The 14,950-nt window shown below is 48.0% G+C and overlaps 1 protein-coding gene across 4 annotated transcripts in view; it reads right to left on the reverse strand.

Annotated features, from left to right (window-relative positions):
- Adck1 (aarF domain containing kinase 1) overlaps positions 1 to 14,950 on the reverse strand; it is a 95,197-nt gene that overhangs the window by 21,821 nt on the left and 58,426 nt on the right. For all 4 annotated transcript variants that reach the window (XM_013123539.3, XM_005083993.4, XM_013123538.2 and 1 more), the window contains one exon: positions 9,075 to 9,233. In XM_013123539.3, coding sequence (XP_012978993.1) covers positions 9,075 to 9,233 — 159 coding nt within the window. The remainder of the gene's footprint in view (positions 1 to 9,074; positions 9,234 to 14,950) is intronic.

The following is a 14,950-nucleotide window of genomic DNA, read 5'->3' on the forward strand; positions in this document are numbered from 1 at the left end:
TTTGTTGTTGTTTGTTTGTTTGGGGGTCTAGAGACTAAACTTAGGACCTTGCACATGGTAGGTAGACAAGCCCTCAACAGCTGACCCAAATCCCTAGCCCAGAGTTGTTCTCCACCTGTTATGAAGAGTAGAGAGGTGCTCAGCCGTAGCAGTCACTTTCAATTTCTTTAGCTGCAGGGCTGGAGCTGAGGCAGTTAACATACAGGATGAACATGCCTGACTCAAAGTTCTGAACTCAGAAATGTCCCAAGATCTGAAACTTCCTGAATGCTCGAATGACATCACAAATGGAGACTCCCACACCAGACCTCGTGACAGGCTACATTCAAAATGCAAGAGCACTGAAGTTAGTATATAAAATTACCTTCAGGCTACCAGTGTAAAATGCATATGAGACACAAATGAATTCTGTCCATAGACATGGAACCATCCCCAAGATGCCTCGTTATATAGGTGCAAAATTCCGTAATTCAAAAAAGCCTAAAACACTCCTGGTCCCTAGCATTTTTGATAAGGGATATTCTAACCCTGCATTATTTTCTGTTGTCTGCATAAAATAAGACCATTCATGATTAAAATAATTGGAATAAAGAGACGTAAGACAGAGGCTTGTCCATCTAGATGAAAAACATAGAATTTTGACACTTGGGGGCTGGGGAGATGGCTCAGCAGTTAAGAGCATCGACCATTCTTCTATGGACTGAGATTCAATTCCCAGCACCCACATAGCAGCTCACAACTGTCTGTAACTCCAGTTCCAAAGGATCTGACACCTTTACACCAATGCACATAAAATAAAGTTAAATAAATTAGTTTGTTAAAAGAAGAATTGTGACACTTGGGTTCACCGTGGATTCTTGAGTGGTGAGATAATGAGATGGGCGATTGGAAGTTTTATCTGGCTACTGGGTTTGAGTTTGATGATGTGAGCTCGATGATGATCAGAGGCAGAGGACAAGAACCCAGTGAGAGGAGCCAGGCACATACCCCACCCCCACAGGTGTGGGGACTCAGTGTCAGCATCCCTCTCGCTCCCCACCTTCCCTATTCAATCCCCCGAAGGACTCAACTGAGCCCCCACTGACAGGCTGGTTCCATGCCTCTGTTTCTGCTGGTCTCAGGCTATTCACACTATATTAGACACATGGGAGAAAAAGAAAATTCAAAAATCTACGAGAAAACATCACCTAAAAGGCATTTGCTGCTTTGTTTTAAAACCTTGTGATCTCTGTGATGTACCAGGTGCCATTCTAAGAACCATCACATCGGGTTACTATGGTCAATTTCTAACAACACCATTTTTAATTACATTGGGACAATGTCTAATTTCTTTTCAGTCTTGTCCGGTCACTCATGGGCTAGACCTGTGACCTTATACCAACTGGCTTCATTTGTTGTTTCTGTTTGTGTCGCATGAAACAAGAAGGGGGCGGTGACCACAGTGGCCAGGGTACCGTGCATCAGACCCAGGCACCTGAACTTAACAGCCTCCAGGCACCACATCTCATCAGGTGTCTTCAGACGGCCCTCAGCTGTCACTGAAGTGAGGATAGAGCAAGTACACAAAAATACGAGTGGCTGTCCTAGACCTAAGCCCAGCCTGGGGCACCAGGGTCACCAAAAACAGCTGAATTCCTGTCTCTGGTCCAAGTTCAGAAACAAATAGACAACAAAACTCAGGGCGTTTTGCTGAAGTCTGAATGCTGGGCCTTGCCTAGAGGTGCAGGAAAGCAGCACAGTACTTGTGCAATCAGGACTTGACCTCTTGGACCAGTCGGGTACACATAGGGAGGTAGGTACCTACAGCCTACACACGTCTGTACCAGGGGAAGCTGCTGACCAAGCAGCCGTCACTCACTGCTTTCTGTATGTCCATGCTATTTGTGAAATTTTTAATTATCCTTAATATCCAAGCATACTGAAAGGCATTTTAAAGATTTTTTCCATCACTAATCATTTATATAATTAGTCATTTCTAATGCTATTGGTCACCATTAATACTCTATGCCATTCATCACAAAGGCAGACACTTTATTAATATTCATTGCTAATAACTAATTAGTGCATTAGTTCATAACCCCGAACCTTTACTGGGTTCCAAGTCATTCTGTGGGTGGTGGGTCCTGCAGGCCCTCTTACCAGGGGAGAATACAAAAACCCTGAGAGCATCCAAAACTACAGATGATACCAAGCCCTTTATTTACTGTTCTTTCCTATTCATAAAGGCTTCTAACTCATAATGAAGCATAGCAAGAGAGTAAGAAAAATAAGTAGTTATGGTAATATACTGTAATAAAAGTTATACAGATGCAGTCTCAAAATCTTCTTGTGCTGAACTGACTGTGGTTGGCTGTGGGTAAGCGAGCTACAGACACCTGAAAAACATGAAAAATCAAACTGCATAAAGGGAGTCTCTGTCTTTCAGACTTAGTGGTTTGCAGGCCAGTGAGATGGCCCAGAGGGTAAATTCAACTAACTGCACATCTTGATGATTTGAGTTCAGTCCCCAAAATCGCAGTGGAAGAGGAGACCCTGACCCGAGAGTTGTCTTCTGACCTGTACACGATGCCACGGCATACAGGCACCTATATTCACACACACCACAAACACACACACACACACACACACACACACACACACACACACACACACACACAGCCTTGTTGGAGAAAGTGTATCATTGTGGGGATAGGCTTTGAGGTTTCCTATGCTCAGGATACTGCTCAATGTGACACTCAGTCAACTTCCTGTTGCCTGCAAACGTAGGACTCTCAACTACTTATCCAGTACCACGTCTGCCTGCATGCCACCATGATGATAATGGGCTAAACCACTGAAACTGTAAGCAAGTCACCCCAAATAAATGTTTATAAGAGTTGCCGTGCTCATGGTGTCTTCACAACAATAAAAAATCCTAACTAAGACAGAAGCATACATGCACAAACACACACACACACACACACACACACACACACACACACACACACATGCACACCAACACATACTTTTTATTTTAGAGAAGTCATTCATTTCGTGGGTACAGCAGGTCACCATCTCCCTATGTGGGGTGGCCAACTTGAAATTCTGAGGTCAGGTATGAAGCCCAGGAAGTGCACAATTTTGCCCCTAACTCGAGGGGTAGGGGCTCACCAACCTCTAACTCTCCCTAGGTGAAGAGGAGGAAGGGGAGAGTCATGGGGTACATGGGGTTTGGCTGCTGCTTCTCTCACTTTTCCTGGCTTATGAGAGTAAAGAAAGCCCTACTTCACCTCTAAGCCCACACACATCCATCTGAGAGCCAGACCTAAGTAGATTCATTTTGGTTTCTTTTTGACAACAGATGCAACTGACTAAAATAAAGCAGGTGGTGTCTTCTGTTTGCCTTTTCAATTTTTTTCCCCAAAATGCACTTTCTCCATAAAACCCTCCCAGCAGCCAGTGTTTCCACCGGCAGCCAGCACTTACTCAACGCTTGCAGATGTTTATTGGACACTCAGATGAATGAAAAAGTGAATAAGCAAATGAACACATGAATATTTCAAAGTATTCAGCTTCTCCTCCAGACAGTTACATTCACGGTTGAGTGACGGGAATGGGCTAGGTTTTGTTTTGGAGACTTGGGTCGGAAAAGGGTTACCTCTGAATTCCAGAGAACCACAGAGTAACTGAGAATCCGCTTCCAAATCTGGAGCCTTATCAATCAAGGAGCAGTGGGTAGCTAATGTCTCCTTCAAGGCGGGATAATCAAAATGGAGCAAGACACCGTGGCCCATGCCTGGTGATGCCAGCATGAGGGCGGCTGAGGCAGGGTTGCTCTGAGTTCACAAACAGCCTGGGCTACAAATCTATCTCAAAAAAGGAAAATATAGGTAATGAAATTATTTTCCTATATAGTAATTGCCTCACAATAGAGAAAAATCAATCTTGAGACATACAAAAATACAATGGAAAAAACAGTAATGCGGAAGTTTGAAAACAAGTACCAGTTTTTACTGGGTTTTTGAAAACAGGGTCTCTCTCTCTATATAGTCCTGGGTGTACTAGAGCTAGCTACATAGACCGGGTTAGCCCAAAACTCACAGAGATCCTCCTACCTCTGCCTCCAGAGTGCTGGAATCAAAGTCGTGCAGTTCCATGCTCGGTCACAGTGACATTTATTTATAAAAAAACGAAAGCACTCATCGCTTAGTGTCCACGATGTGCCAGCTCTACGCTACACAGAACTTTGCAGACACGCTCTCATCTAATCGCCCTGCCCACTTTACAAAGAAGGAAAGTGCTTCTGGGAGACCTGAGCAGCCTGAAACAGCTTCTAGCTGCCTGGGAAGAATCTGGACCCAGGTTTTCCTCCCTCCTTTCTAGAGTCCTGCCTCTTAGGAGACAGTGCGAGTTAATACAAATAGGACACGCGGGGAGGCACAGAAAGAGCTGTGTCATCGGCAAAGCACAGCGGACGTTACTGCTATTAAACACCATAAGGTAGATATCGCGTAGGGGAAGCCAGCGCACAGAGACAAGGCCCACACTGAACTGAGCTGGTAAAGATGGGTGCCGACGAGGATGGACGGTCAGAAAGTACACAGTGAACACACTGTCCATGGGGATGGCTTACATCCCCGCATAGTTAGTTATGTATCTGTTTCTTTTAACTAAAATCGGCTGTTGGATTCTGTGCCAATCCAGGAATTACCTAGCCACCCACTGTTCAATCAGCACATTTAGAAAAGCAACAAGATGACAGACACTGGAAAAATGCTACTTAAAAAGTTAAGAACAGAACTGTCACCAGTCACTTCTTTAAAAGACCCTTGGGAAAGGCCAAGTGCCATCAAGCAATAGATCAGACATTGGCACTCAGGCCGGAAAGCTCTGCCTCAATGCATCAGACCACTTGGGGACCATGGCATATGCATGGCCCGGCATCGGCCATGACTTAGATCCCTAGGGGTGACAGAGCAAGAGCTGTTCTCCATCAGCTTCAGAAGCTCTATAGACAATGGGTATGGAGGGGGGACAATGACATAGGGTGGTGCCGTGAGAACTGGAGATGAAGGATTCAGTGCCAGCTCAGAGCCCACCAAGTCCCACTCTGCTCCGGCAGTGACCATGGCAGTATATATGGTCTGCTGAATTCCCACCACCTTGCATAGGAAAGAACTACAGCACTGGCCAGCAGGGGGAAAGATAGTGCCCATCCCCTCAGTCCTTCCTGCTGAATCACTGTTCCAATCCCGGGGCCCAATTAGTCTGGCTCTGAGCAGCCACACAAATCAATAAGCGTCCCTAGCTGTGCATTTAGAAGTGAAGTTACCCCAACTGCTCAGGGGACAATATCAGGTGATAATGACAAAGCTGAAAAGTGTCCCTGGCTGAGCCTCTCTCTTCTGCACAAAGTCACTGGTGTCATCAGATTGTCAGGTGCTGTGCTCTGAGTGACTTCTCTTTCTGTGGCATCTTGCTACACTCTGTCCCAGACAGTCCCCACCCAACCCCAAGGGTATGCCCTGATTTGCCAAAAAACAAAACAAAACACTGAATCCTAGGGTGGCACATGTTCCTGGGGACCAACCCAGGAGCCACCTCTCCCATCCATCTTTCTGGCTAAGATGATACTAGCACATCCTCCTGTCTATCAGGGAAGCCAGGCTTCGCTAAGAAGCTGACACTGAAAAGAATATAAGGGAGAAAGAGCAAGTCTTTGGCATCTGGATTACACCAGAGCTGTGCAGCTGTTGGGTGCCCATGAGGAATACTGTTAGGAGAAGCCAGGAAGCTGAAGAAGCTAATGGCCAGCTAAAGTTGGGAAGAACCTTGGTCCTTACAAACCACAATGAGTACCAGGTTAGTCAACGTTGGAACAACTGGGACAGGTGCTTCCACACCTGAGAAGATACGGGTATCCCATCTGCCTCATCTCTCCATGGATACTCTAATTATGTCAACCAAAAGCATCCTAGCTGGGACAGCCCATAGTCTTCGCATCTTCACTCTCAAAACTCTCAGTCCATGAAGCCTCTATGCCCTCTATCAGAGGATGAGATGTATGGTATATTTATAAGCTTGCCTTCCTAAAACAGCAAATATCCAGAGACTAAGCCCATCAGTCCCTCTCTGTTTAGTAGGAATTACTTTAATCAGATTGCCCTTCCAACAGTAAGAAGCAAGCCTGAAGGTGCCCAAAACCTGGAATTGTCGTGGAAGGAAACCCAGCAGTCTATGCAGAAAAGCCTACACCTGCCCACAAGTTTCTGGTACCTAAAGTGACCTTAATGTCCCCTAGAAATAAACCATTCTCTTCCCGCCATGGATGCTTAAGCACCTTCCTAGGGCTGCCATCCCTAAAACAAAGATACCACTTAGATCTGGACTTGGGGATAAAAAAAAAAAACTAATTTCAAGTGTCAAACAACAAAAGCTTTCTATTTGGGTTTCTCAGTAGAGAAAGGTAACCATGACAGAACCTTACCACCAAGGACCCAACCTGGTCCCGCTTCTGCTGCTGATGGCTTGTGTGGGTAGCAGCATCAGGCCATCCTGTGATCCTAACCCTAGCCCTCCCAGTCACTGCCAGGAGGGCACTGTGTGCTCTGCAGAGGACTCTTCAAGCGTATGTCCCAACAAAAGCATCTGATGCTAACCTCAGGAAGGAAGATGCCAGACCTTAATACTGTTCTTATCGCCACTGACTTTATGGCCACCATTCCTTAAGGAGCTATTGAGGATCTGAACAGAGCAAAGTTACTGCTCTCCTCCTGGCCCAGGGGGCTATGAAACCTATGCTGGGCAAAGGTAGGCTCTTACCTGACTCTAGAGCCATCAGAAACCCATGGACCCTTCCTGGCCCATGTTCTCCCCTGCTTGTGACCATGTCTTTAGAGACTCTTCTCTAAAACCTTAGGTTTTAGGCAGCACAGGATCAAGGCCACTCTGTAGTCCTGATCCATCAGCCCATCCACTCTCTCTAACAGACACGCAGCAGCTATTCTAAACCTTCACCCCCTCAAGCCTCCAATGCCACCTCCTACCCTCTCATTTTTGGCAGATGGTCTGGCCTCCTACAGCAGAGAAAAAATAGAGGCTATCAGGCTGGTACACACTCTGCTGCCTACCTTCCCACCCCTCTCCAGGGCCCCACACACTCATCTATGCTCAGCCTTACTGCCTTCTATGTCCAAAGCAAAGACCTATCAAGGCCAATGTCTTTTTCTGTTCTTGGTGCCCATTCTCTTGAATGTCCTTCTGGACTTCTTAGTCATGTCTCTCTGTTCAGTCTCCCATATCCCTTCCCCATCTGCTGAGGAAAGCCTACTCATGTCCCAGGTGCATTGAAGTCTACACTTTGGACTAAGTCTCCCCAGCCGCCCATGATTGAACACTGGATGGGAGAATTTTATACTGTGCCCTCACTTCCTTGGGTATCAGTTCTCCTTCACCCTTCACACCTTCATAGCTGCTCGTTGTAACAATTCTAAGATCCCCCAGCCCCAAATACCCTTTTCAGTGCCTTCCTGGTTTGGCCTTCCACTAGGCAATGCTAAGTAATTCTGGGAAACTATTCTCCAAAATGGCTTCAACAATGTTCCCATTCCAATATGCTTCTGGAACCTCATATACTTATTACTTTTGCAGCCTAGAGCAATTTCTTTTTCCTCAACTGGACTCTAGCTGATATACATAGGCAAAGATACCTCATGGTAATCACTTACACCAGAAACCTCCTCCTTGGCCCCTCCCCTTGAAGAGCTGGCCACAAAGTCCAGATGACTCCTCCTCTACCCCCATGACAATGTCTCCCTTCATACTTTGCTTCCCTCACACTGTAGCCCTTCAAGTAGTCTCCTGACTACACAGACTTTGTGCTTTCCCAGTGCATTCTCCTGACTGCCAACACACGTTTATTTCCAGTGCTTATCTGATCCTGACAGTCGCCTGATTAGGATTCTTAAATGGCTCCACCACTGAATACCGAGACAATCAGATGTTGTCAGTCCCACAAGTATGTCATTGCTGACTGTGGCTACTGTTCCACACCGGAGCCTGGGGTAAGGGTCCTCTCTTGTCCTGTCTGTCTGTCTTCCCAGTCTTACTCCCACTCCTTGGGGATTCTCCAAGGTCCCTCTGCTCCTACAAGCCTCATGGCCCTCCCACGTGCTGGGCTATCCATGCGCTGGCCAGCAGTCTCATGAGTCCTCCAAGTCCACAAGAACACTAACGCTGCAGGGAAGCCCTCTTGCCAACTTGTGCATCCTGGCACAGTGCCTTCCTGTGGCTAAGAGTTCAGGTTCCCACTTGATGGCTGTGTGTCAGCAGTCTCCTGTGCTAGACGTGAGGGTGGGGACAGAGCTCATTTATTAACATGCCCTCAGCACCCGTGTAATACACAGTGAGAAGAGACCTTGGTTGAGACTAGATTAAGAAGGAAAGGAGGAGAGATGGAGAGGGGCATGTGGGACAACAGACTGTTGACCTCCCTGTAGGAGTACTGGCTTCTTCTCCAATAATAGGAACACACAGGCTCCCTCCATTGGTGGACATATGTATAGAAGATTCCAGGAGCACACAGCCCTCTTGGGACTTCCCTGGGGCCATTTGCAAGAATGTAAGTTTCTTAATTCAAGGCAAATGTCATATAAGCAAGTGAGCCATCTGCATAATTATTTCTACATGATCTGCACTCCATTTTTTCTGTGCCTTGGCTTATCACATACTTTCTTATGCTAAAATCTAATCCATTATGATGCAACTTTGCCTACCCCCGAGGAGACCACCTTTGGTTCCTTTCATTTCCACTGCATCTCTCGCCATGACTCAGGGCCCCTGAGTCAGCTCAACCCCATCAACTGTTCGTCGTGTTCTGAGACATACCCCAGGAGCATTTCCAGGACAAATCAAGAACTGACCAACCTTACCAGGGTGTGAGTCCAAGTTCTTATGACACAGCCTTGGTCGTGCCTCAGCTCTCCTCCCCCACTCTGCTCCTCAGAGGCCGCAGTCCACCCACCAGCCTGAGTAACTGTCTACGAGGCCGTCTGGCTCCTGAGAAACACCGGGTAAGAGAAAGGGGGAGCACCCACCTCCATCAGGAGAATGTCCTTGGAGCTCTGAGCCCGGACCTTCGGATGCTGGACTTTCACTGCCACTGTCCGGCCATCGTGCAGCACTGCCTTATGGACCTGGGCCAGGGAGGCTGCCCCCAGAGGGGTGTCATCGAAGCTCAGGAACAAATCCTGGATCTGTCCGGAGTAAAAGAAAACAGCGTAACTGAGAAGAAGGTGGCCTAATTCAGGGAGGGTGGGGGGAGCCAGAGAGACGATGAGCCAGAAGTGTTCAGTATCCCACAGCAGATACACGTGAAGGGCGTGTTTGCACAGGAGCCCTGTAAGCCCCCATCAACAGCCAAAGAAAGACTTCGTATCATCTGCCCGTTGAACGACTCATCGCTGAGTCTGCTGCACCTTCACACAAAGTTTTGTGACAGAGACAACTGAAGGGGCTCTAACATCATGAGGTGACTGAGATCACACAGAGCTAGCAGAACTGGGGCCAGAGCAGCTCACAGACCTGATGAAGACGCTCCGATCCCACAAAGCTAGAGGGCTCAGGGATCTTAAGCTGGAGGCTTCGAATCATGGTCACCAATTGCCTTTGCCTGAGCAGCAGCCTCAACATGGGTTTCTGAGCCACTGCTGACCTGGCCACACCCTAGCGGGATCCCAGGGCTGCCGGAGACCTAAAGTGAGTCTCTGGGATTCCCCTTGCTGCTTCTGTGCCTCAGTTTCTCTCAGCATGAAGTAGAAAGTGCACCCTTACTCTTGCATCTTCTCCTGCTTTCTTCCTTCCTCGCTTTTCTTTCAGAACTGCCATATTGGTTCTTTCTGACAGTTGGTCACCACCACACGGTCCAGAGACAAATATCCTACTAGATGGAAAAAGACACCCCTCCCCCCCGAAACTTTTCTAAAGATTGGCAAAGGCTGTGGTTCAAATCCTCTCCATTTCTTTAAGGCTCTTCACAGCCTCAGAGTTCCAGAAAGCTTGGCTATTTTTGCAGACAAACACACACTAGTATATTTACTGTAATTCATCACTTGCCTCTGCTTCCCCGCAGACGCCCACTCAAGGTCAATCCAGTCCTCTTTCCTGCCCAATTCCTGCTTTTGTCCCCACTTCCAAACACCTTGTCCTGCCCCTTTCTCTCCTCAAACCTGAGATGCCAAACGCCCCACAGCTACCATCCCAATTCTGTTTGTCAGGATCTCCCTGTCAATTTTACGTCACAAATGGTTCCCTCCTCCCTGCCGCGATTCCTATACCTTCCACTAAACTTCATTGCATTTGTCAACATTCTGCAGAGGACAAGGCCCCGGCATTGGGGAAGGGTCTCAAATGCTGGTCATGAGAGACAGCCCTCCATTGGAGGGTTTCTCCCCATCCTTGTGTTTAATCTCCTTGTTCCCCAACAACACACCTGCCTTTCCCTGCTCTGTGAGTTTGAGGCTTCCTGAGTCTCTTGTGTTATCTACTCACGCTGGGGCTCTAAGCACAAGAACTTTCGTCATGGACTTGGTCGTGGGATGGGAGAACAGTGTAACCGCTTTCCCCATGTGCTGAGGGAGCTGGGGGGTTGCGACTCTGGCCACTGCTGTGCCCCTGCAATTTGTACAGGGATGGGACCAGTCAGTGTCAAACAAGTCCCTGCTGAGAGCAGAATCAACCTAGCCTTCCCCTTTGAAATTGCTCGGCCTTCCCATTCCCACAGTGCCACCAACACAAACACTCCAATGAACTGCTGTCCAGAATGGGGCAAGTATATACTATGTCTGAACTTTACCTGGGCAGAGCCCACCTGTTACTCCAGGAGAGGTCTCAACCTGGCCTGCCGGAACCCTCAGCAGTCACAACCACCCCAACTGGCTCAGAAGTGGACATGTGCCCGACTAGCCCAGTCAGACTCAATTTTTCTGCATCTGTTTAAGCAGTGGGAGAAGATGTACTTTCTGTTGAACCTGAGAAGAAAAACACAACTCTGGGAAGGCCAAGGGTCACAGAATAGAAACAAAGAAAGCCGAGTCAAGAAATGGGAAACAAATCCTGGTTAGTTTTAGTCCCTTGATGTAACCATCCCTCAATACTTTTCTGCTTGTTTGCCTGCTTGCCTGGGTCAATTTGAGCAAAGTTTTGTGACAGAGACAACTGAAGGGGCTCTAACATCATGAGGTGACTGAGGGAAGGAAGACACACGCCCAGGGCCCCTTAAAGACATGGAAATTGGGGGTCTTATCCCCTCTTTGCCCCCTTATTGGAACATGGACTCAGGAACAGTATGAAGCAGAGCTTTTGCTGCTGCATAATGAGATCCCTCTAGAGACTAGTAACGTCTGGAGGACCACCAAGGAGACCATTTCTCAAGGCAGAGCTGTGGACCTTGCCCAATCTTCCTGTGACCTTATTCCCTAACCTTAGCCTTTGCCTGGCCCAGGGAACATCACCTCCTTCTCTGAGAAGGACAACCTGTTTCAAACCTGTGCCACTGCGGGGACACTGCAGAGTCATCGCAACCAGAGTGGCATGGCATCTCGAGGGCTGTGTGACAAGAACAGCTGCCAAGAACTCCCCACAGCGAAGTGGAGGAAGGAAAGGGCTGGGGCAAGCAGATCCACATCGACAACGAGAGGAAGCCAGGCTTGCTATTTCACCCAGGGATGGAGGAAGCCCCCAAGATACCACCTAACCCCAGCTGCTAACTCAGCATCTGAACCAGCCCTGGCAGGAAGGGGTTAACCAAACTCTCAGTTTCACCCTTGGAAGCAAAGGAGTCACCGGATAGGTATGAGACAAAGCCCTGTCCCACCCCAAGCCCCAGCATCTGTGAAGCCATCCTCCCTTCTCTAACTAGAAGTAACTCCTCCACCCTCCCGTGCTCACACAAACACATACACGCATACACATACACAATAATTGATCACTAGTGGATGCTCCTAGCTGACTTATAAAAAAGGTAATTAAAGATCAGTGCTGCAGCCTGTAATTAAATATGAATAAAGTATCTCTAAATGGAACCTTAATTCAAAGTGTTCAGTGAAAGTACTTTATGCTGATAGATAGTAAGGAAAAATAGACCCTGTCCCGAAAGCAGAATTATACACCCCCAAGCAGCTGAAATAAATGCTGCCCCTCCCCTCCAATCGCTAAGGACCTGCCTCATTCCCTAGCCCTCTCTCTTGGCAGAAAACCATTAGCAGAAACAAATGGCAGCATTTTCAGCAATTAGATTCAAGCAGGACCCTCAGCTGCCTCCAGTCCCTCATGGAAACTTGTCTCCCTTCTAAGGCTTGATTCCCTGCTCTCTCTCTCTCTCTCTCTCTCTCTCTCTCTCTCTCTCTCTCTCTCTCTCTCTCTCTCTCTCTCTCTGTAGGCAAAATCAATAAAGTAAAATAGGTGAATTTTAAAATGACTAGTTGTGTGCTTTTTTTAAATTATCATCAGTCTGAGATTCAAATATATTGATATGATCACCTAGAAAGGAAAAAATTATAAGGGAAAAAGTTGCTCCAGTTTTTTTAGAGAGAAACAGACAGAGGGACAGAACATGAATGTAAAGGAGGATGGTCTTTTATGAGGAAAAACATTAGCCAGACAAGATCAGCATCCTCTCTGGGACCCTGGCCATTCACTCCCCAGTTGTCTGTCTTGAGGAGAAGGGGTTTCAGGATTTGAAGACTGAGTGACACCGTCTATAGAGGCCTAAGTCAGGCCTATAGGCTTCCTAGAAAGCAGGGCTGCTAGGCATCTTTTCCAAAAGACCACATGAAATGGCTAAGCACTAGCCAGGAGCCTCATTTGGCCCAAAATAAGATGACAAGAGTCAGGGTACCCTGGAGAGGATGGGGAATCCTGCCTCAACTCAGTATCTTAGCAGGCCATACCACTGTCTGACACCCTGGCTAGCCTGACGCCCCTCGTGGCCACTTGCTCAAGGTCACATGTTAGGGTAGAGTGGGCATGGGCTTTCTAACAAGACCCGACACACAACATCCCATCCCATGGTCCCCAGACTCATTCAAATCAGCTCAGTTTTAGCTTCAAAGATGTTATCATCGGAGGCACAGTACAGCTCCCAGGCCCTGGACAGTCCAGCTTCTATGAGGATAGGAGCCTATCTTAGCTAAGCAGGCCTAAATACCAGGGCCAGACAGCTCTCTGAGAGCTGAGAAGATGCCCTGGGTACCTAATACAGACCAACGCAGCAGGGTTGTTGGTGGGAGGGGGAAGAAGATTACCATGACATTGGCACCAGGAACATCTGGCTCTCTCCTGTGGAGTTGGCCTAGTCCAGACCCGGCTGGGCTCCAGCTGCCATCCATTCAAGTCTGATGGACAAGGTCTCAGTCTATGCTAATGGAGTAGCTAGAAGGAACCTCAGCCTAAGGCCATCAGGGTAGCTCCAACTAGCCAGGACTCAGCAAACTGCCTTGAGCAGACCTCCAGTATGGCTGCACAGACCCTGGCTGACCAATAAGAGGACATCACATCAAAGTCTCTCCCTCTTCATCTCAGCATCCAGAGTGAGACATCCTGCCTGCACAGCCACAATGTGAATCTAAGGAAAACCCTAACAGCAACAACAGCTCGAGCCCACGTGGACCTTCAAGGCCCGCAGCATGTTCTCTGCAGTTCTGAGGGAGCTGCTTGTCAGCTCTGCAGAGCCCTTGGCTACTGACGTTACTGAGCTGGGAGAAAATGGGAGGCCATCGGCAGAATCCAAGGTCAACTTAGCAACATTTCTGAGAGGAGGCCAACCCAGTACAACTCCTGCAGTTGCTGATGGTTCCAGACTCTGGGCATCATCTACCCGGCTCTCCCAAAGGCCTCTCCACTCAAATCAAGCATATTCCTTTTATCATCTTGTTTGGTCTTCTTTCTTTTCTGTTTTCAGTTTATTGGTTAGATGTTTGCTGCTTTGGTTTGGTTTAATTTTGAAGATAAGGTCTCAGGTACTCCAGGAGGGTCCCAAACCCACTACATAGCTGAGGCTGATCTTGAACTTCTGAGCTTCCTTTCTTCCACCTCTCCGGTGCTGAGCTCACAGGCGTGTACCACTGAGCTGTCTGTGAGACGCAGAGGACCAAAGCCAGGGGTTCCTGCATGCTAAGTAGCACTCTATCAGCTGAGCTACATGCCCAAGCTTCTTTCTTCCTGTAAAATGGTGGCAAACACCCAGAGCCCAGGGACAGCAGGAACAATGTGTGGCGACTGTGAGCATGCCTCTGAGACATGTTCAGCAGCTGGTCAGGACAATCAGGCCTGAGGGACAGTGCGCTGTGGAGACTTCAATACAAGTGCTGATGAATACCAGGTTCAGATCTTGATTCTGTGATGTACCAGCTCACATACCCTTCTGCCTACCTTCCCCATCTAAAACACTATAAAAACAATTTTGCGGGGCTGACACATGACATGCACACAGAGGGTATAGAATACCCTAGACCCCCAACAACTGCAGAAGGAGTAGAGAGGAAATGCCTGCACTATGGTTCCATGAGGGCACAGTGGTGTGATCCAAAGCACAGGACAGTCAGAGATACTGATCTCCATCCTGCTCTGTCGTGATATAAGCCACTGTCTTCATTTACCCAGAGACTACACTGGCCTCCTAACCAACTCATCCAGTTAGATTCCTGTATCCTCTGATCTACCCTCCTCCACAAACACAGCTGGACCGTGTCACTTCTCTCTGCTTAAATCACCTCACCAGGAGTCTATGGTTCAAATCCCTAGCAGGCCCACTAGGGCTGGGCCTATCTGCTTCCCTTTTCAAACTTCCTCCTTCTGTCCCAACCAGAAGGCTTTCTTAGACCCCGGGTCACTCCTTCCTAGGCCCCTACAGGTCTCTGCACATGCTATGCCCTCCACCTGGAAGGCTCGCCCTCCCTCACTGTCACCTACTCAG

The sequence above is a fragment of the Mesocricetus auratus genome, unplaced genomic scaffold (assembly GCF_017639785.1).
Source record: "Mesocricetus auratus isolate SY011 unplaced genomic scaffold, BCM_Maur_2.0 Super-Scaffold_15014, whole genome shotgun sequence".
In the NCBI taxonomy this organism is placed as follows: Eukaryota; Metazoa; Chordata; class Mammalia; order Rodentia; family Cricetidae; genus Mesocricetus; species Mesocricetus auratus.